Source organism: Sphaeramia orbicularis, chromosome 7 (genome assembly GCF_902148855.1).
Source record: "Sphaeramia orbicularis chromosome 7, fSphaOr1.1, whole genome shotgun sequence".
NCBI lineage: Eukaryota > Metazoa > Chordata > Actinopteri > Kurtiformes > Apogonidae > Sphaeramia > Sphaeramia orbicularis.
This window is the reverse complement of record NC_043963.1, coordinates 35,378,856-35,402,883: the sequence shown is the minus strand read 5'-3', so window position 1 is coordinate 35,402,883 and position 24,028 is coordinate 35,378,856. Positions and strand designations below refer to the sequence as shown.

General features: G+C 37.3%; 1 protein-coding gene across 2 annotated transcripts in view; it reads right to left on the bottom strand.

Annotated features, from left to right (window-relative positions):
- Positions 1-24,028, bottom strand: part of LOC115423024 (low-density lipoprotein receptor-related protein 1-like) — a 137,234-nt gene that overhangs the window by 70,780 nt on the left and 42,426 nt on the right. For both annotated transcript variants that reach the window (XM_030139712.1, XM_030139713.1), the window contains exons 7-13: positions 9,555-9,717; positions 8,199-8,421; positions 6,600-6,789; positions 4,686-4,829; positions 3,302-3,538; positions 2,940-3,120; positions 1,244-1,466 (exon numbers count right to left, since the gene is read on the bottom strand). In XM_030139712.1, the coding sequence (XP_029995572.1) occupies positions 1,244-1,466; positions 2,940-3,120; positions 3,302-3,538; positions 4,686-4,829; positions 6,600-6,789; positions 8,199-8,421; positions 9,555-9,717 (1,361 nt within the window). The remainder of the gene's footprint in view (positions 1-1,243; positions 1,467-2,939; positions 3,121-3,301; positions 3,539-4,685; positions 4,830-6,599; positions 6,790-8,198; positions 8,422-9,554; positions 9,718-24,028) is intronic.

Genomic DNA, 24,028 nt, shown 5'->3' with positions numbered 1-24,028 from the left:
AACAAATAAAAAAATAAAACAAATGAATTAATATGTTTCATCTGTGACAGGTTCTTTAACTATAACTGATGCAGTGAGTAGCTTCTCATTTCTTACACGACCATCAGTTTGATAGAGAGCATAAAGACTGGAGCATGGAGAAATAAAAAACAGTCATGTGGTCTGATGAGTCCAGACTGACGGACATATCAGTATGAAGTCATTACCCATCATGCCGAGTACCTACAGTATAAGCCTGTGGGGGGCAGTGTTATGATCTGGGGTTGATTCAGTTGATCAGGTCTAGGTTCATCAATGTTATGTGTCCAAAAAAAAACAATGGAAATAAATATTGTGACACTGTATGAGCTTATTGAAAGATGCTATGGTGAATGCCTGCCATGATCAAAACTAAAGGCTGTTCAATGAAATATTAGAGCGTGGGACTGTTTTTGGGACAGGCTAATATAGGCATCTCTCAGCTGGTTGTCATAGTGACACCATGAGACACTGCTGCGACATCAGTTTCAACGTGACACATACATGAATCACAGGGAATGCTGAAGGAATGCTGCTCTTTATTCTCAGTATGTGGATGAAAAATGTGGCTGTATAATATAGGCCACGGTGAGTCGAATCACACCATTCTCACACATTATTGACTAATGACACAATGATGATCAGCTCAGACCAGTCAGTACGCTGTAGTTTTCACATCACCTCAGTTTGCAAAGAACCTCGACGAAGATAATGCCAAGAAAGTACCACACAACCAGGGAAAACCAAAAAAAACATCAAGTCAAATCCAGCCACTATAATATAAAGCAAAAAAACACTATTTCGTTATACTGAATCATTAACTGGTGAGGATGCTGACTTTTCACCTGACATGTGCAGCTTTAACCTCAGACCCTCAGCACAATATCCATGTCGGAGCCATATTGAACAGCCCTATGACAAGTTCACTTTTAAAAAGCGTTCAAGCGGAAACATTAAGTAGTAACCACAGATTGCATTGTCAACAGTTTCATGGAGCTGGCTTTTGCTTACTTAGCTCACAAGCTACAGCCTATAAACATGTACCAATGGCAGCTGTCATTTTTGCTGGCTAAATCACAAAATCAAATGTTTCCAGTGATAAATCTGATATTGCCACCGCTGTAAATTGCACATACTGCAGTAAGCTGAATGGAAAGCAGGCTTTCCTATACAGTAAACACCTTTTCTTTTTAGGGGATTGTAATATTTACTGAGCATTACTGACCCTCCGTTCAGTAGTGTTGAGGAAGACCATCTCTATTCGGTCATAGTAAGCGTCTACCCAGTACAAGATGCCCTGGGGAATGTCCAGACTCAGGCCGTTGGGCCACAGCACCGTCTTGCTGGTCAGAAACACCTGGTGATGAGAACCATCCATCCATGCTTTCTTTATCTTCCCTCTGTTGCTCTCGGTGGGGTCCTCCTCCCAGTCAGTCCAGTACATCCATCTGTGACAAGTAGAAATATCATTACATTTAAGCATACAACCTATTTCACATCTTGTAGCACAGGCGATTCCAGAACAGTACTCAGTGATGGCAGGTGTTTCATGTTTTTCTTTCGCCAAAGCCGATATGATGCCTTTATAAGCTCCCAATTTCTTGTACAAAGTGAAGCAACCATCATATTTGTTTTAACTTAACCCTTTTACGACAATTATAACAGACCGCCTAAGAATTTTCATGTTTTTTTTGCATTAAAAGTATCAGAAAATGTCTTTTTGCCAATTCTTTTGCGCCTTTGTTTTCAGGAAGAACTTAAATTTTAATATTAGGCCATTAATTATCATTATTATAAATAATAAATGCTTAAAACAGTGTTTGACAACAGTTTTGTAGAAACTTAAATGCTTCTACATGCTGGAGAGGTTGCCGGGATACAGAAACAAACCACACCCACATTTTGGCCCTGTACGAACATTACAACTTTTTGGAAAGATGTGGGAAAAAATAGAACAAATTTGGGGTTTTGAATTACAGCAACCCACTTTGTCACTATTGCTAGGAGATCTTCCTGATGATTTGACAATAAGTGATAAATACCTTCTAAAAATCTTTGGTGCCACAGCAAAAAAAAACAATCACTCCTAAATGGATTCAACTTGATCCACCAGTGCTGGATGACTGGTGGAAAATTGTTGATGAAATTCACAAAATGGAGAGATTAACATTTATGCTGAGGCTGCCAGCTGAACTTCACATAATAAGATGTGGCAAATGGATTAGTTTCTTTAAATACAATTAATATGTGGTTTGTCTCATAGTCATGTGAAATGCTATATAAACTGCTGCTCTAAAAATGTAATTAATTAGTAACTTGATTGCTATTTCATAACTGTAACCTAAATTATCATTACTATTAGATTATGACTACTATCTGTTGCTGATTGTTTATTATATTCTGTATGACAAAATGATAAATAACTAGTGAAAACTAAGTGTAAAAAAACCAAAAACAAAAAAACTGTGTTTGAGTGAAAAAGAAAAAAATGGACAACAATAACTACACTTTTTGAGATTGCAAAAATAAACTATCAACTATTTTACATCTGCTCAAACATGCTTTTTGTTCTTGAACATTCAGTATCCATATTATGGCTTCATATTTTTTGTTATTTCCAGGTGTTTTTAAGCCTGTGTGGAAGTCTCTGAAACAGTACCTTTCTATTTGTAATAGAGTCCCACATTGCTGCCATAAAGTGTTATATAGTGTCGAAAAGCTCTGTATCTCAGCTTTATGATGCCATTTTAATTTTGTGAATAGGAAAAACGGTTCAGGAGTTACAGTCATTTGAATACTGCAAAGTGCCAGAGAGACTACTGTTGCTAAAGGGTAAAAACATGATGACATCCAAAATCAAAAGCAAATTAACAACTTCCCCACAGCATTTTCTAACATGTTCCTCATTTCTGCTGTCTCACCCATGCTGAGGGTCCACCACAATGGCTCGGGGGTGGCTCATCTTGCCCTCAATAAGAGTCTTGCGCGTCTGTGAAGCCTTCTCCAACCTGGCGACGCTTATAGTCTTCTTCGGTCCATCATCTGTCCAGTAGAGATTACCTCCCATCCAGTCTACCGCTATCCCTTCCACTGTGTGTATACCTGAGATAAGGGAGTGAAAGAGGAATAAAAGAAGGTACCAATAGCTGGTCAGTTGGAGATTAGTGTCAGGAGAATGAAGCAGATATGGTATAAACTGCCACTCACTAAATTCTGTGTAAGTCATCAGGATTTGGTAAGAAAGAGTCTAGACCTTAATGCACACCTGTAATTTTATTCTTACCTTCCTTAAGTATAGTGTCTCTCTCTGTGCCATCAATTTTCTGTCGGCCGATGATGTAGCTGGTAGCATCGGCAAAGTAGATGAATTCACTGGCGGCGTGAAAATCCAGAGCTCTGGGGTTCATGAGGTTCTCAATAGGAATCATGTACTCATCAGGCACCTTAGCATTCATGTCCATGCCCCGTATGATGCCAGGACGACCCTTACCGTACACCAAGAACAACTCGTGGTCTGGTTCTGTGAGACACATACAAACAACCTCATTTTGTAAATGTATTACTTCTGACATTAACTGTCATGAATCATCAGTGTTGAGTACACTTCATATTAGTTCATATTAAGGCTGAAGGATGCACAACAAACAGTAACGTTACAATATTAGAAAGCGTGGGGGTTTAGTGGTCGACTGATGGTGGTCTTTTAAAGGATGTCTGGAGAAGGAAAAATCAGACAGGTGACAGGTCAAGGTCAACCCTTGAAAATGGTCTTTGACAGTTGTGAAATGTGACTGTTTGGACTGGACTCAACTGATGAAATGAACATCTAAAGCAGGGGTGTCCAATCCCAGTCCTCAGGGTCCGGTATCTTGCATGTTTTAGATATTTCCCTCTTCCAGCACATCTGGTTCAATTAATGATCAGCTCATCATCATGCTCTGCAGATGCCTGATAAAGATGTAACAGCTTCCAGGTGTGATGGAAGAGGGAAATATCTAAAACGTGCAGGATACCAGCCCTCAAGGACCGGATTTGGACACCCCTGATCTAAAGTAATAAATGCATTAATAAACACATATACCACAAACAAATGAACTAATTTATCCATAAATCTGCAACTTAATATAATAAAATCTAGTGCTTCTAGGTTCACATGTTATGTTCTTGACTGTTGTTTTCCCTCAAAGTCAGTGAGTCCATTTGAGAAGGCTAATATTAGCGATCATCAGCTATCAGAGCTATGTTCTGTTGATAGTTTGGAAAACATCAGCCATGTCTAGTCCATTTTGTGTTCTGTTTTCACTAATAAAACAATGTGATTTCTACTAGGGTTCATATCAGCTGTCTTAGATAATCATTTGCAATTTGCATATTATGGCTGCCCATATTGACAGGAGACTCAGCAATGCATTTTGGTCCTCTGTAGTGGACGAGAGTTTCACAGTTTTACTCTCGCTCTCCACTGCAAAGGACATTCCATTAAAAAAGTAGAATAAAAATTGTATCTGAAAAAACTGTTGCATCATGCTGTTTCCAATCAAGGCAATTATTTAATGAAAAAAGCCAAACAAACACTTTTACTTACTGGGTCTCAGAAGGATATTGCAATTTTTATAATACTTTCAATTCCTTGCTCAGCTCTGTTAAACATGAAGCTTCATACTCACTCTTGCAGGACTTGCCGTCGCTGCCCAAGCTGAACCCAGATCGGCAGCGGCAGGTTCGGGTCTTGTGGCTGTTGCTCAGCAGACAGATGTCGGAGCATCCTCCAGCTTTCCCAAACTGATCCAGGGCACATGCGTGGCTCCGCACTGCACAAACACACAAAAACAGTTAGGCAAGAATACCAGGCTGCTCACATTTTTAATTTCAGAATCCCATACTTGCCATATCTTTCATACAATATCTGACGTCTGCATACACACAGGTAGATATTTGTTGCGTGAATAAATGGTTTTAAACCCCTACATTCTGACTGCAGATGTTATTATGATGCCAATTAAACACCAGAGGATTGCAGCTATGGAGTATAACTTGTATAAATCAATTATTGCCAAATCCTTCCAGGCGTGGAAGCAGCTCTGTGTAGGAGTGTGTTCAGTCACATGCCATACTTCTTGGCCTGCTTTTGACTGTATCAGACTCACTCTTGGCCTCGCTCTCTCACACAGCGGTAAACAGTTTAACCGTCCTGACTTAAATACAACAAGAAACACTCTGCTTTTATGCAGCTTATTTTTAGGAAGGTCTGTATTTTACATTGTGGAACAAAGACTAACGGAAATCTGTATTTTTCTTCTATAGATACAGATTAACTTTATTTTTTATTGATCTCAGGGGGATGTTCACTTTTTTAATCAGCTTAATTAAAATACATAAATAAATAAATAATAAAACCATGTAATCATCAGTCCATGTATCTATAATCCCTGATCCGTGAATCCATAATCGATACAGATCTAAAATCAAATTCCATATTGCACTAGAACTCTGGGATATAAAACAACAGATTTACCCGTAAAGGTCCATTTTCATCTGTAGTTGCTGACAGATTAAGGATATATAAATCATTACTTTCATTTTTGGAGAAAAACTAAGCCATTTTAAGTCCCCTTAAAAGTTCCCTCCATCCGAACCAAAACAATAATTATAATGTTAAAAAATTATCAATAAAAGAATGGGTCAACCACATGCGTACCATTCAACTTAAAATAACTTAAACACTTTCATAAAGCGCTGGAGAAAATGGCTGAACTATAAACAAAACAATGCATAATTACTACTGTCTGTCATTTAATTATTTTGTGTTCAACCAGTGACCTCTAGTTTCTGTGTTGTATTGTCTGTTGATAAAACAAATAAAAATAAAGTATTAAAAAAAATAACTTAAACATTATTTCTGTGTCTCTGTTAACACTTAAATACCAATAACTATTGTTGTGGCAACTTCCAAATCATTTTTTCTCTACATTTAACCTTTCTTTAGTGATTTAACACCATTTATTATAGTATTATCCTTTGCATTTTGGATTTTTTAGTGAGAATCAGATATTTTCCTATATTTAATGTTCGTGAAAACTCAGCCAATTCAAAGGTTATTATATCAAACCAGAAAAAGTTTTTTTTTTTTGGCAAATTATATCATTAACTGAACAAGAAACCCACTGTCAAATGAAATGGGTTTTACTGGTGAATAAATGTTGCAGAAATTGATGGTGTTTTCATGTTCGCTCCAAAAAAAAGGTATGTTTGATGCCAGTGAAAAGCTGAGAAACTGCATTTTTCTGAATTATTTAAAAGTATTGATAGGTTTTAGTGGATCAAAAGCTATTTTATATCTTAGATCAGCCAATGCTTTTGGTCACCAGCAGGTGTTTAGGTTTTTAAAGGTTAAGTAAAACATTAATATCTTCCCAGCTCCAAACCCAAATAAAAATGAGCTAACCCCTAAAAACAAGACAAACATTCTTACCATCTTCACTAAATCGACTAATCAATTTTTCATGCCCATGTCTAATCAAAACTAAAGCACTTTAATATGATAGGATTTTCAGGACGGTGGTATCTTCTTGCCGGTGTACCTTGAGGTTGCCGTCTCTGGTGGTATACGTGCAGTGCAGCGCCCCGGTCCACCCGTGTCACCACATGGAAGTCGGAGCGGTTGAAGCGGTTCACCCGGATGACGCTGGTCTTAGGGTTGAGGTTGCCTTCGTCTGAGTTGGTGGCATACAAGTAGTTCTCAAAGACAGTCAACCCGTACAGGTGTTCAATCTGAAGAACAACAACACGTTAAAGACAGGGGAGACAAAGTTATCTGGAGTTTCTGTTTGAAAATGCTGAAACAGTAAAAAGAGTTTCGAAGCATGACTAATTGCCTGTGTTGTTTGTGTATGCATTTTTATCTCCAACTCAGCTTGGCAGGATCTTTGAGATGAACCGTTACTGATAAAACATTTATCAGCACAAAACAGATTTCAACAGGTTTTTAAAAATGTGGAGATATCTCGAAAAATCTGAGACGGACAAACAGACACACACTCTGAGATTAAGAGGGTGTTTGTGTACACTTGGCAAAAGGCGGCGTAAAGGCTCAACTTCCCATCTGTTGGGAGGTTTTACTTTTATAGGGGTCTATTCTGTGCAGCTCTCCTCTACTGTCAGAAAGATGCATGGGCTGGGATCATATTACCCCCTCCTGCACACAGTCGACCCACCACCACAGTCCTGATTTCATTAAGATCATTACTCCACTATAAGTTTCGCCAAGCTCAGCTAGGGCGAGACTAATATGTTTAGAGAGGCACTAGCCAAGAAAATTACAGACTCTTTAAGCAATATCAATCAAGCCAATAAAAAGGACCCATCCCCTGGGAGAGCAGACAGGAGACAGACGCAAAACATGAGAATAAATCAGTGATAAAGATACAGATTTCCAAAACAGATGTTCTGCGTTATCATGGGGATGATTCAGAATTCATCGGGGATTCTGGTCTGTTCAGTAAAGTTCATCCTTTTTAACCCTTTTAAGACTGCAATCATAACAGGCCTCCTAAGTGTCTTCATGGTCTTTGTTTTTTTTTTGTTTTGTTTTTTTAAGTTAAAAGTGTCAGTAAATGTCTTTTTTGCCAATTCTTTTGCGCCTTTGTTTTCAGGAAGAACTTAAATTTCAATATCTGGCTATTAACTATCATTATTATAAAGAATAAATGCTTAAAACAGTGTGTTTTAGTAAAAAAGAAAAAAACGGACTTGAAGGTTTTAGCAATATTTTTACCAGAAAAAACTGTAAATGTTCATAACAAAACTGTTTGAGATTGCAAAAATACACTTTCAACTATTTTACATCTGCTCAAACATGTTTTTTGGTCTTGAACATTCAGAATCTATGTTTTCGCTTCATATTTTTGTTATCTCCAGTTGTTGTTTTTTTGCCTATATGAAGTCTGTGAAACAGTCCCTTTCTACTTGTAGAGTCCCGCACAGCTGCCATAAAGTGTTATGTAGTGTTGGAAAGCTCAGGATCTCAGCCTTCCAATGCCATTTGAATTTGGTGGATAGCACTAACGGTTCAGTAATTTCAATGCTGTAAAGTGCAAAATGCAGTGCCGGAGAGATTGCCTTTGTTAAAGGGTTAAGAAGACGTGATGTGTTTATCGTGAAATGCTTCCACCAATCCTCACCAGCAGACCCTGAATGATGGTGTGTCGGTTCTTGCCCTCATAGTCGACCACTTCGATGTAGTCCAAGTAAGCATCAGCCCAGTACACCAACCGGTTGACCAGGTCCAGGGTGATGCCATGAGGGAACACGATCTTACTGTCCACCAGCTTGGTGCGGTTTTGGCCGTCCATGTCACAGCGCTCCACCCTCGGAGTGGACCCGTAGTCGGTGAAGAACACTTTGCTGTAAAAGAAGGAAAAGAACATGTAGAGGTTAGTGAATGAAAGACAGAGAAACAAACTTTACTTATATAGTTGCGGGAAAAAATATTAGACCACCCTTGTTTTCTTCAGTTTCTTGTTCATTTTAATGCCTGGTACAACTAAAGGTACATTTGTTTGGACAAATATAATGATAACAACAAAAATAGCTCATAAGAGTTTAATTTCAGAGCTGATAGCTAGCCATGTTCCATGTTTTCTTGATAATAACCAAAATCACTGAAGTTCTTACATCAATAGCTATGGTATTGTACTGACAAAAACAGTGCTTTTAGGCATTCCATGTTTTCTTTTCTGTCTGTTTTAGTCACATGATACACACAGGAGTTAGTACTTGATTGCATAACCATTGCTTTTGATGACTTTGAATGGTCTAATAATTTCTTCTGTAACTGTATGTATGTGTATATATATATATATATAGAGAGAGAGAGAGAGAAAAAAGAGACAGTGACCTTTCTACAGCTAATAGTTATTCGTTTGTGGATATAGTCATAGCTCATTTTATTCTTTATTTCATTCGTCTTTCTAGATTAGAAACTAAAATGGTAATGAAAAGATGCATGACTATTTTATTCTTGCACACCATAAACCATTAATATTGTCTGACTTAACTGTAGATTTTTTCTTAAATAGCTGAAAATGACACTGATTTTACTTGCATTTCTATTTCATTTAGTTCTGGTTGCTCATAGTTCAGTGTTATTAAGGAAATGGATGCTTTTATTATATTTCAGGAAATAAAATAATTTTTTCTTGGTTCATGCTCACTTTAGTAAACCTGGTCTACATAAGTCAGTATAATGGACTAATTATATCAGGGCATTATAAAAAACAGAAGTGATACTTTAAAAAAAGGAACGTCGGAAACCAGCTCATCAGTATCAGGAACCTGAAAGCGTTTTTGTGTGTCCACATGTGTTTACACAGCTATGTATGGCACCCAAATATGTGTCTAGGTTTCCATCTGGAGGAAGTACTTTGATTGTCGACCGACTGCTTGGTCAGCACGACATCTGATCATAAGACAGCATCTTCCTGTCAAGCGTTGCTGAAGCAGTATTGGGGGTTATTTTAGGTCAAGGAAGTACAGACCCCATGGCTGGGTCCAGGGCAATGACTTTGGGGTTGTACAGCTCTTGGTCCAGCAGTGTCACACATGTCTGGCCGTTTTTGTTGCAGACAAACACCCGGTCGTCCACATCGTCCACAAAGTAGAAGTTTCCGGTCAGCCAGTCAATAGCCATCTGCTCAACATCTGAGGACACAGAGGAGAGATGGGAAAAAGAGCAAAGCATTTATTTAGAAAATTCAGAACTTAATTACTAAAAGTCATTTCACCATGTTGCAAGCCTCTTTGCTCAAAAACAACATAATGAGCTTCTGTCATGTTCTTGTATTGGAGCCCACCAGAGTATGTCGCACCAACGCTTGTTTTTGATTAAAGCAAACAGGACATAGTGCAAGGAATAAACATGAAAAAGTAGGAGATAAATAATTAAGTTTTGATTTAATGGAGGAATAACAAACAAGAAAAAGGAAAAAGCTGACACATGAGTTTTTAGTGATCAAGATGAATATTATCCAGTGCCATGAAACAGCACTGAAACATCACTCACAGAGGAACTAGCAATTCTGTTACTTGTCTGCTCAAAAAGGAAACCACAAAAATATAAATGGGGAAGTTTTGCATATGATGACCCGTTTCAGGATATGGCATGGTGAGTTCAAAGTAATGTAATATTTCAGTATTTGCGCGCTTTATGCCAATGTTAAGTTATTTAAGTTGAGAAAATAACATAATGTTGATTTCTTGTGTGTGAAAATTGCATAGACCCAAATGCACACAAAAACTGAACTTTTAGTTTCTAGTTGAGATTAGTCGACTGCCATGTTGACCCATAAAGACCCAAACAGCCACTGGTGACCAAACCCATATACAGATATAAACTGTTTAATACCTGTTGTTCACTAATTCTATCAATACGTGTAAATAGTTGGTGTAAAATACAGTTTATCTTTTCATGGTCATCACATATGACCCATTTGGGCATTCAGAGGCTCCGTAGTGAACATGGAAACACCGTCATCTTCTGCAACGTTGATTCACCAGTAAAACCAACGGAGTTGGATCAGTGACAGTGGATGGAGACACTTGGTTTATGTTCAGCTAATGATAGATTTGACTGAAAAAGTCATTTTTTTCTTCAGTTTTCTCTGTTTCTGATACAATAACCCTCAACTTTAATCTGAGCTTTTAAGAACATCTACATGATCAGATAATTAAATAAAGAAAAATACCTGATTTTCGCTGAAAAAATGCAAAATACAGGGGATAATATTACAACAAGTGGTGACAGGCAAAACAAACCCCACCCCTCACATGTATTGTAGCTTATTTTGGCATCGATCCAGCTGATGTCATCATGTCTATGCATGTGCTGATGTCAGCATATCTTTTGCCTCTATATATGTGCCAAGTTTGAAGTGATTTGAAACAAAATTGATGTTTTCATAGACGTTTGAAATTTCGCCCATTATAAGTAAATGGAACAAAAAAAAAAAAAAAAAAGATTTAAAAAACTTGAAAAATTGAACTTTGATGTACTTTTCCCAAAATGCAATCAGATTTATCCTGGGTCACTGGCAATCTGTAAACCCAATTTGGTATGAATTCAACCAATAGTTTTCCTGCTAGAGTGTTAACAAACAAACAAACCAAAAACAATACCCCTTAGGTTAAATAAAGAGGAAAATTCATTTGCGAACTGCCACAAAAGTAGCATTGGGTGTTTATGGGTTAAATAGAAATGCTGGATCAAAAAGTGTGGGAACTACGATCTGATTGCGAACGGGTGACCACAGGGAGACCCAGCTGTGGGCAGGGGGACATGAGGATGCACTGAATCCCATACAGCGTTGTGTTTTAACAGCTGCCACCATGCTTCCTCTCAAAGCAATACACTGTATACGCACATACACACCACACAGGCTCTCTCCTCACACAGAAGAATCAAAGTCACTGCAGTCGTCTTTTGAGTTAATCCAAGGGACAACTTTGATGTTTGGGGTATAACACCATCGTTGTGAGCCTGCCTCTGGGTTCTGACCAGTCTCTGCAGCAGTGGAGCGCCCAACAATCGTCCACATGCCACTCAGTCCCACAACAGAGCAACCACTCGCCACATCAGCCCACTCACTTAATGTACACAGCACTTCAAAACCCTGCATTGTATCAGGTGTACAATTTGGTTTAGAGGTGGGAGATAGAAACACAACCTTCTACCTGGTGCATGTAATATTATATCTCAGTTTATAAGAACCTTACTCCACTTACAAATCTTTTATTTGTTTTATTTCACTCAAACAGAAATAACTGCCTCACAAGAATACTACTGCATTAAAACTAAGACTCGTAATTATTATTATTTTTAATGTTATTATTACCATTATTATAACTACTATTTTTCTTTCACTTTCTAGCCACTGATCAGTGATAACTTTATGACAATTAACAGGTGAAATGGGAATAATATTGATTATTTTATTATATTCAGACATGTCAGTGGGTTGGATATAGTAAGCAGCAAGTGAATATTTAGTCCTCTTTAGTTGACATGTTGGAAGCTGGAAAATGGGTAATGCAGGGAACTGAGTGAGTTTGATAATCTGTGATGGTCAAATGACTGGGTCAGAGCATCTCCACAAATGAAGACCTTGTTGGCTGATTCTGGTCTGCACTGACTAGACCCCACCAAAAGTGGTCTGAGGAAGGACTGCTGAGTCTGCAAACCAACAAAGCATCTGCAGGATGTGCTAGACGAGCAAATCCATAGAGTCCCCCTGTCACAACGTGCAGCGTGTAAAGGATCTGCTGTTAAGGCCTCAGTGCCAGACACCACAGCCCACCTTTGGAGGTCTGGTCCAGTCCATGCCTCGGGTCAGGGCCATTTGTCGACAAAAGGGGGACATACACACCATTAGAAGGATAGTACTAATATTATGTTCCCACAGATGCTCGACTGGGTTAAGATCTGGTTATCTTTTCTTAGACCACTTTTAGTAGTGACTAACCACTGCAGACCATGAACACCCAACCAGACCTGTAGTTTTGCAGATTCTCTGACCCAGTGATTTGGAGAACACCAATTTGCCCTTTATGAAAGCCACTCAGATCCTTGCATTTGGCCATTTTGCTGCTTTCAAGACATCAACTTTAAAGACTAAATGTTCACCTGTTTCCTAATACATCCCACCCACTGAAAGGTGCCATAGTAACAAAATGATCCACATTTTTATGACTTCAGGTCACAATGTCATGGCTGATTAGTGTATGCTCCACACAGTAGCAACATTTTGTCAAGAAGGAAGCTTTAAGGCTCTAAATGAGAACAATAATTTCAAGTGTTATAGGTTGTAAATGAATACCACATTAACTTTAGGTAGAGTAATACAAAAGTCATACACATTTGTTGTTTGTAGGTCACACCAAAACATCAGAATAGATTCTCCACAGTAAACCACAGAGTGTGCAGATGTTTCTTCTCACCGTTTTCCAGTTTAAATTTTCTCTAATGCACCTCCACCAGTCACACATTAAATGTCATTCTCCAGGAAACTTGAATCAATCCTTTATCCATTTCCATTTGCAGCTTGACAACTGTAATTGTCTTTTCTCTGTTACTAGAAAATGAGAACATATAACACCAATATTTGGATCTTTGTATTGACAACCAATAGTTTTTGAAGTTATTTTGAAAAAAAAGTCCTGAACAGTTTGGCACTAAGATACATCTCTGGTCTTTTAGGCTCATACATTCCACCACAACACTTGAGATCCTCAGATGCTGCTCCATTAGAAGTCCAAACTTCCAGATGGAAAAATAAAAATGATGGAGCATTTGGCATCAAGATGACAAGGTGTTTTTCTTCATTTAAGACTCTCCTTAAAATGCACTTTTAGAGGCCTTTACTGATCTATGCGGTTAGCATATTTACTCCGTCTTTATATTGGGGTTATTTTTGTTTCATGGCATTGTATGGTAATTGAAGTTTTGATGTGTTGTTTTATTTCTATTATTATTTTTAATTAATTGTGATATAAGTAAAATTCTTATTATTATTATTATCATCATCATCATCATCATCATCATCATCATCATCATTATTATTATTATTATTATTATTATTATTATTATTATTATTATAAACATTAGCAATTGTTGCTCTCTCATAAAGTGAGGAAAGTGGTTAGATGCAAGATTTCAGGCCTGATCGTTTATAAAACCTACTCCAAACAGAACAGGGGTGTCCAAATCTGGTCTTCGAGGGCCGGTGTCCTACATATTTTAAATATTTCCCTCTTCCATCACACCTGGAAGCCATTATATCGTTATCAGGCTTCTGTAGAACTTGATGATGAGCTGATCATTAATTGAACCAGGTGTGCTGGATGAGGGAAATATCTAAAACATGCAGGATACCGGCCCTCAAGGACCGGATTTAGACACCCCTGAAATAGAGACACATCACAAAATACATAACCTCAAAACACCCAACTAAGCACTTATTTTGTTGGCAGTTATGAACTCAATTAATAAATTCATTGCCTGGTCCAAAATAATGAAACACATTGATCAGCGTTTCCCAAATCCCAAAATGACTGAACAAATGTACTTGTCTTGTTTGGTCACAGCCCATGCATTGTCACTTTAATGTCGGAGTGTAGAATCCAGAAAATATTCACAATTAAATAGCTGAATTCAGAGAATTTTGACTTTTTTTTTTTTTACTTAAAAAAATTTCTCAAATTGATTACCATTTGTGAGAGTATCTATCAATTTACATATAGTTGAAAACTCATCAATTCAGATTTTACAAGTATAATCTAATATGCTTGGTGTTCAAAGATATAGAGATGTGAAGAAAATGAGCAAAAAAAAAACAAAAAAAAAAAACTGAAAAGAAGTTAAAAAATAATGACAGTAGACACAAAATCCATTTCACAACACTCACAGTTTTGGTTTAACTGAAAAATAAATGTGATCTAATGAAAAGAAATACTGGAAAGGTCAGAGTGAGGGAGTAAAAACCACACCGATGTGTTTCATAAATATAAGAGCCATGACAACAGAGAAAGTTTGTCATGAAGTGAAGAGGAATCGTGATACTCCCACTGGTATCAGCTCTTGAACCGTAACACTGCTTTAAAGAACTCCAGCTGGAAGCCCTTTGCATTGATTAGACTCGTATACAAAGCAGTCGAGCCACTTGTGCAACCCTGGTGACTTTGCATTGTGCAACAACATAAACGTGGTACACCCCCGTATCCAATGAGCCCAGCAGCAAGACTGTTGTTGACGTTGTCCCTCATGCAGATTCTGGTAAATGGAAAGTTTGCCGGGAAACTGAATGAACCCACCCCTTTCTCCCAACTCAACCACCCTGCCCTTAAAACCCCTTTACTTCCTGCCCCCAACACCTACCAACTGAAACTACACTGAGGAAACATTTCAACCACTTGGGGGTGGGGGTGGGGGGGTCTTACTGGCAACAACAAACATGCTTTCCATTCAAGAAGGAGTATTTACATACAGGGCCACAGTCTATTTAGTGCCTCAAGCAAGTCACACACTGACACCTAGACTTTAGAGCAGCGCCGCACAACTTGTACTTGAATGTTATTTCCCCAGTTTGGAGGTCGATGCAAATACACCTCTGTTTACTGAGTTAGTGCAAGAAAACAGAAAAGAATCGCCTGCATGCTGCTTCCATAATCCTCGCTGTGCTGAGGAAATACTAATCTGTGTATAACCTCTATGACTTTTCAGGAGCAGAATTTTAGAGTTAAGCAATTCTTTTCCTAAGATTCTGACATATGACCTCTATTTAAAAAGCCATAATTCCTATTTCTACCGTTGGCATCTCCCTTATAGCAGAAAGACTTTAGAGGACAAAAAAAAAAAATCCCTCCAATCATCTCCACTACTGCAACTGTTCTTCTTTTTCCACAATATTAACGAATCAGAAACAAAAGCACAGGTTCTGAACTTTTTTGGGTTGGTGGTTAGGTTACCATGGTAACAACAGCCTTAATTTGTGTTGTTTTTTTTTTTATTTCACCCATAAAGACTTAGTGACTTTTATGGTAGTTCCCAAATAAATTTTTCTCTCTATTTTAACCTTTCTTAGGTGATTTATCACCATTTATTATAATATTATCCTCTGTATTTTATATTTTTCATTTTTTATTTTCTTTTTATTGAAAGAATTCAGTTTTTTGTTTTTTTTTCATACATTGAAAAAACAAACCAATACACAAACTATGCACATCCAGAGAGTGGGTGTAAAAAAAACAAAACAAAAACATTTACAGCAGCTCATCACGGTCCTAGCATACAAGATCTCAAAGTAAAGAATCAATGTATAAATAAAGACAAATAAAAAATACAAAAACATATTTCCCTCAGAGGATTTTTGGGTTCATATTCATGCCTTCATCTCAGCAAAATCAGATCTCAAAGGCTTTACATATCTCACCCATCCCTTCCCAGTGTTGCACAAAAAAATCCATCTTCAAATTTACAGTGAAAGTTATTCTTTACATCCCATAAATTCCCATGGTTATGTCTATCCAGTTATTTATTGTCGGTTCTTCTTGTGTCATCCATTGTTTAGTTATTGCCTTTTTTCCTGCAGTGAGTAATATGCTGAATAAGTATCTGTTTATGTTTTTGACCTCTGGAGAAATGTATCCCAAATACATGGTTTTGAAATCAAAAGGTAAGTAGGTATTAAGAATGATTTCTATGGCTTTATATATTTCTTTCCAATAATGGTTAATTTTTGGGCATTCCTAGAATATGTGGAAATGATGTGCGTATTTTATATTTTTCAGTTAAAATCATACATTTTCCTGTATTCAATTCACTGATCATGTAGATGTCCATAAAAGCTAAAAGAGTAAATTCAAAGGTTATTATATCAAAACAATGAAAACTGAAGAAAGAAAAGGGACTTTCAGCAAAATATATCATTAATTGAACATAAACCCAGTGTCAGTGATCCAGCTCCATGGGTTTTACTGGTGAATTAATGTTGTAGAAGAGGATGGTGTTTCCATGGTAACTACGGAGCGTCTGAACGTCCAAATGGGTCATATCTGATGACAATGAAAAGATGAATAAGTGTATTTTACACCAATTATTGACATGGATTGATAGGATTAGAGGACCAACAGATATGAAACAGTTTAGATCAGTAGATGGTTTAGGTTAATGGCGGTTGTTTGGGTCTTTATGGGTTAAGGACCAAAGATTCACGTAGACGCAATTTAAGAACTTCTTGCAAAGTGCTGGTCTGCAACAAAACAAGACAGTGCTTTCATTTCCACAGTGACAATTCTCTGCACTTCCACTGTAGTTGCCAGTTTGTTTGTAGTTGAATATAATAAAATATGAATGAGGATAGAGATAGGGAGCTACTTGCTACAGTTGCATTTCTAGTATAGATGATACAGTGACATAAAGAGGATCCACATTTTGCCTGTCTGTTAGGTCCATTAGTGAGAGGAGTTGGTGTCACATCTAATAAGCGGAGAAAACCCAAACTATCAAGACAAAGTTTCACCTGGAGAACAGCAAATAATAGTGTTGCAGTTTTGTGTAACAGCTACAGTTAAAAAAAAAAAAGGATAAACATACAATATAAAGTACTAGATTAAAAAAAAAAAAAAAAAAAAAAAAAAGACAAGCAGGTTGACATGCTGAGTCACTGGCGTTGTTCAGACAGCTGGAGTCGAGCCAAGACTGGCCACTTCACACTGATGCAATATTTACCAGAAACATCCTAAAATGTTTTTTTGGTCTGAACTGGGCTTTACTCTCACCATTATGAGCTCTTCAGAAAATATTTCCAGTCACTGTCATTTCAAGTTTCTGAAAATCGTTATAGTAGTTCTTTTGTGAGATCCTGCTGACAGACAGACACACAGACAGACAGACTGAATGGAGTATGAACAGCTTCCTCCAGTAGAATTCACATATTCTGATCAATAACATAAAATACAAATAATTATAGTTTATTATTTGTGCAATGTCCTCATGTGCAGTATTCTTAAGTGCAATTTGTGAATAGTATTTATTTTTAGATATGTATTACAAGTCACTGTGCCATTGTCTTAATTGTTTTTAACACTACTTTTATATTTTATACCGCTTATATCTTTGACTTTTATTTGATTGTATCTTTTAACCTTTATACTTGCACTGAGAGACCTCTGCATTCCTATGTACCTGAATGAGTACAAATAAGTCTGTTTGTCTGTCTGTCTGTCCGTCCATCTGATTGTACTATGCATCTTATTAGATGTACTGTACTTCTGTACTTCATTGTGCTTCTTCACTCATAGTGTATTGTGGAATGTGGAATGAAAACGGTACATTTTGATTCCACTACATATGCAAAAGCTGAGGATTTCATGCTCTGTATCCTCCCTATCAAATCAAATTCATATATTATAAACATATTTGTTTACTGTTGTATATGAGCCCTGAGGTGTTTTGTTCTGAGTCATACTCTGGGGTTAGGGTTACTCTGCTCTTAACTTGTTCTTTTGCTTTTATACTGGAATTGACTGTATTTATTTAGAACTGTTTTTATATCTCTTTTTATTGTGCTCTTACTCTTTTATCGTTGCTATGTGGTAAAGCACTTTGATCGAAAGTAGTATATAAATAAAATGTATCATTATTGTTATTATTATTATGATTATTATGATTATTATGATTATTATGATTATTATTATTACTGTTATTTACATACAACATACTAATATTAAACTATATTAACATGGTCTCATGAAATAACGATTACAGTGGATCTTCAGGCCCAAATAGAAACCCCAAATACTTGCTCATCTAAAGAAAACACCCTGAGAACAAAGACAAAGAAGAAGGACTGACTGATAGACAGACAGACTGATGGACGGAGGGGGGGGGGGTCTGGTCAATGCTGTGGAGAGGACGGGATGGGATGGGGAAGGCGCTCCTCTCCCCTTTTATCTTCACACATGCAGACAGAGCTGGCCACATCTGGAACCCTCGTCTACTTATCTGCCCTGCTCTTTCAGGCTCCCAGAAGCTATAAATCACTGTGTTTGTGTGAACCCTGCTCCAGACCCCCACCCCCCACCCCCCTGCCTCCACAGCTCCATCCCTATCCATCTAAGGCCATCCCCGGGTCTGCTTACCAAACTCTCATAAGTGTACCTGAGCTGTAAAACAAAGTTGCACCATTTTTTGCATTTACTTCAAAGGATCAGTTGTGGTTAAATGTACCTGATGCATAATGTTTGATTTGTGTCCTGTTGCAGTTTGTGGCCCTCATTCTGTTTTTTAAAAAAGCTCTATAAATAAGGATTTTATGCAACGAAGTGCACCTGAGTCCTAGTTGTACTAAAACAATGAAGAACCCATTTACAACAGATGACAAAGCATGTAACAAAAAGGCAGATATAGTTAATTGTTAAGCATTCAGAGTCAAACTAAAGATCAAATGCTACATATATGCACAATATCATCCTGAGACCCACGAAAGTGAAAGTTTTTACATTAAACAATTGTCTTGATTGGAAACTGCATAATACATCAGTTTTTACTTCCGCCAAGGAGGTTATGTTTTTGCCGGCGTTGGTTTGTCTGTCTATCTGTCCGTGTGCAAGACAACTCAAAAAGTTATACACAGATTTGGATGAAAATTTCAGGAAATGTTGATACTGGCACAAGGAACAAATGATTAAATTTTGGTGGTGATCGGGGGGGCACTGATCTGCCTTGGCAAAGGTCTGCGCTCTCCGAGTGCTTTTCTAGTTTCAGATATATTTTTAAAATTATTTATTTATTTATTTATTTATTTATAATGAAATGTCCTTTGCAATGGACAGCATTTTTAAGTAAAACTGTGGAACTTTTGTCCTCTACAGAGGAAAAAAAGGTATTGCTGGGTCTCAGGAGGACATAAACTTATATGGAAGGCTTTTCATTCAACGCAGACTGATGCAACGCTGAAACACAAAGCACCACCTCATTTCTGTCCGTCTGCTCCCTGTGTGTCTTTATACAGCCAATAGCCACCAGTCGATTCAGTGAGAACCACACAGCCAGCATTTCCTGCAGTGTTGCTCAGAGGAGGTGGGCAGCCCAACCCAAAAGACAAGACTGCCTACACATCGTACTAAATAATAGATGAAAAGCCTGCTATTACCACCCCTGCTACACAATTTCTGCAAGGTTCTCCATCATGGCCTACAATCAAAACAAAGTGTTTTTCTGATTGTGCCATTCTAAACATTAAATTAGAGCAAAATTAAAGGCTAGTTTGACCTAAATAAGGCACAGACACAAACAAGAAGCAGCAGAGATGGTACGATGAGCAACTGCATCAACACCAGAAAATAACGCAGCCCTAATTTTAGACACAGGTGCAATAAGTGTGCAAAGGTACACTTTGTCAAAGCTTTGTTTAGTCACAGGCACAAGGAAATGGGTTAAAAATCTGAAATCGTAATTCATAAAAGGTAATATGTCACTAAGTAGTGGCGGCATGAGTCAAAGGTATTTGGGTCAGTATGTGTGTGTTTGTCTGTGTCTCAGCTATGAGCGTGTTAAGAGTGACCTGACTGGACAGGACCTGAGACGGCTGGAGGAATGCAGGGACTGTTGAGGCTGACATAACCCAAGAGAGGAATGTAAATACCATCTGCATGACCACTCGCATACACACACACACACACACACACACACACACACACACGGAAGGTACGACAAATCACTAGCTTTTTTTCTCCCCCTCTCATTTGATCATTCCCTCCTTGTCTGCTTTGCTTTAGTCATTGTCCCTGTCACCTCCACCTCTAGTCCCAACTCACACAATGCAATAATAACCTACTGTTATTCCTAAAGGGGCTGCACCGTGTTGGAAAAAGGTACCATTGCATCATTCTTTTGTAGTATTTATTTAGTAATATTTCTCTCTAGAATCACAAACTAATCACGAATAATTGTGATTTGTAGTTTGTTGTGCATCCAAATCCATCATACCATTCATTTACAACAAACCGCATTTATCCAAGAGCTCTTAATCAATCAGAATCAGAACCAGAATACTTCATTAATCCCAGGGGGAATTATTGGATGTTACAGTCGCTCCAGTCAAGTAAAATAAAGTAACAGGAAAGAAATATCAATACAACAGAAAAAGAAAAATATATGTAAAGCTCTAAATATATAAACATATATATATACATATATATATATATATATATATACATATATATATATATATATATATATATATATATATATATATATACACACACACACACACACACACACACACACACATACACTCAAAAAAATTATTCTTGGCTCTAATAAACATGAAGTAATATTTTAAAGTAAAATGTAACTGAAATATAGGAAATTTAAAGTTTATTTATCTGAAAAAGTCAAACATAATGTGAATATGCTTAGTATAAAGTGAATCTAAACAAATAAAGTAGACTTTATTAACTAGATCACACTGAGCGTCACAGTCAAACACAGTTTATGTAAAAATTTGCATTGACTAAAGCAAATCGGACTGAAGGTATTTAATTTATTCATATTGACTCAATATGATAGAGAAAACATTGTATTAAATGCAACTCTTTACATTAAACTTATGTAATAAAATTACATGGAAAATTTACATGTAATTGAAATACATAAAGTCAACATTTTTGGCTTAATTATTTTTTTGAGTGTATATATATATATACACACACCAAATATACATATTAAAACACTCTACAAGACACAAAATTAGAACAGTAATTTGTACAATTAAAATATGTCCTCTCACTCAGACTTCTCTTGTAAATTAGTGAAGGAAAATCAGATTAATGCGAGTCCTCCTTTTGCATCAAGCAGCAAAAAGTAACAGCATGATGTGTTTGCATTAATTTGCCTTACTTGATTTTGCAATATTGCATGCCCTGCAGTGCAACTGCTGCGTATTACCACATTGCAAAGACAACACTTTAATGATAGATTGGGCCGCTCTAATTTCACGAGTCTGAAAAATGCATGCTCAACAGAAAAGCCAATATTTCTAGTCAGAAGAAGGAGCACACCTGCTTATAAAGGTTAAGAAAGACTTGAATATCAATAGGTTCTGGATATGTACAAATATGGTAACACTTTAGGAAGGCAGCTGAGAAAAAGGTAAAGAGTGTCAATCTTTGAGAAAAACCCTGCGTTACATACGTCAGCATATATTATTGGAATATCAACACTAGAACTGTCAGAGGGTCAAAGGGACCTGTGGCTGTTATTTCCAATTGTGCGTAACTCTAGTTTTAATGAAATATGAAGTTCACCAAATTTTGACTTTTCCTAAAATTGTGTTGTGTTAAATTCCCTTTTTTTAAATACAGTGAAGACAAATCTAGATTATAAACATGGCATTTTATACCTATAACACCCACTGAGTCAAATGTACTCATATTGAAATGCATTGATTTTCACATCATTTATGCTGCAACTTCCTAGGTTTGTTATTTGTGTGTGATATGAAAGATATACAACATTACTTATGACTTTACAATGGAAAAGACTGGTTTATGAACTAAATACATACGCAAATAATTTAGTTCTAAGACCCACTGTCTGTCATTTTCCATTAATCCATACCAACATCTGTGCAAAGTGATATGTGTTCTTAAAGATACTTTAATTATAAAACCAGATTAGCAAAATGAAGGTGACTATTTATTCACTATTCAGCTCATGTTAGGACTTGAGACATTCTTTTGTGAGAGAAAGATTTAATACAATGACAAATAATACTTTTATGGACTTTAAACCTATTGGGTAAATTTGACCCCATTGGACATTTGGTTGTCCTACTGTTAATTTAGGATGAAACTCTGGGCTTATACCAAATTTGCCCGTCTGTGTAATTATTAGTATATTATTAATTCCCCTTTTTGTGTCACAAAAGCAAAAACATTTTTTCTTTTTCCATACTAGTTTGATGAAAGGCTGAAAGACAGGTCAGTTTTGGGGGTTTTTTAAACCACAAATTCAGCCATAAAAACTATGTGATCATGAACGCATCATATAAACATCGGCCACTGCCACTGGTGAATGACACCTGATTTGCCCAGAGCAGGATGTTCAGCAAACACATCAGTGAATCCCTCATATTGATCATTCTTAATATAACAATTTAGCAATCCTGTATTTTTGGAATAAGTGTATAAATACGTATTTAAAAAAGAAAAAAAGAAAGTGGAATAAGTGTAAAAAAAAAAAAAAACAGGGTATTTTGTGCAGGCAAACCTACACAAGTGCAAAATAATATGGGCAACTTATGAGAGTGTAATGAACCAGCTAAAAGAAAAAAAAAAAAAACCTCTATTTTGAGATGTTGGGGTTCGTTGATCCTCATAGTCTCCCTTCTGCCCCGACTGTCAGCAGTGACACAAGCCTCTTCTGAAGTGGTACGAGCAGAAGTACTTCTAATCATTTCACAACTTCTGTATCCCGCATTTCAGGGTCTATGCACCCGGCTTCTCCACTTGTTTTTCACGTCTGTCGTTCCATGCCTCAGGCTAATTCTCAAGGGAACGCTTCTCACAAGCACAAACTCATGCATACGCGCGCGCACACACACACCCTGGCTTTTATGTTTTGTCTACATTTCTGCCCTCATTCTTATGAGAGTAACAGCTCTGTCAGGCACACAAATAATACCATCATTGTCAGGCTTATAATCAGAGGTGAATCATGAGTCTCTTAAAGCAAAGTGATTCACATGTGCATTAAAACCTGTGGCTCCTGGGACGGTACGTCCACATCCCATATATTTCACTTGTTTATCAGCTGTTGTTCCAACAACATCCTCCTACACCCACACAAAAACAACACGAGAATTAGGTGCTATCTACTGCAGCAACCGACAGAACATTCTGTACTTGGGGCAGGCGGAGACCATAACCTGGGAAAAAACCACATGCCGAATGTCGTCATATGAGAAATCAATGACAGAAGACAGGATAAAAGCAATTACACTTGAATGCATCAAACATGAGCAATGAAAAGAAAACCAGGCTCATGAAAGTACAGTCAGTCCATAAATCAGACTACACAGTAGGCTGCTGACAAGAAACATACAAAGTACCTACAAACTTGAAGGTACAGACTTGAAGGCATGCTGGCAGCCTTATATGCATCACATCACTGTAAGTCAGCTCCACACATATTGCCTCTAAGGGATGATTTAGTGTTGTGTCAGAGCGCCCCTGCTCTTCAAAGACAAACCTTTTGAAAAAATAAAGCTGGACTCAGCACTTCCACTCAGGACTTTTCTGCTGGGATGAGCAGCTTTTGGAGATGAGGCTGTATCACTTCACATCATACATATGCCTGAGACATTTGATTCCTGAGGCAAAGCGGGAAGATTTTACACGGAACAAGTTAACAACTAACTCGTAGAGTGCCCAGTAGAGCACCTACCTCCACCAAAGC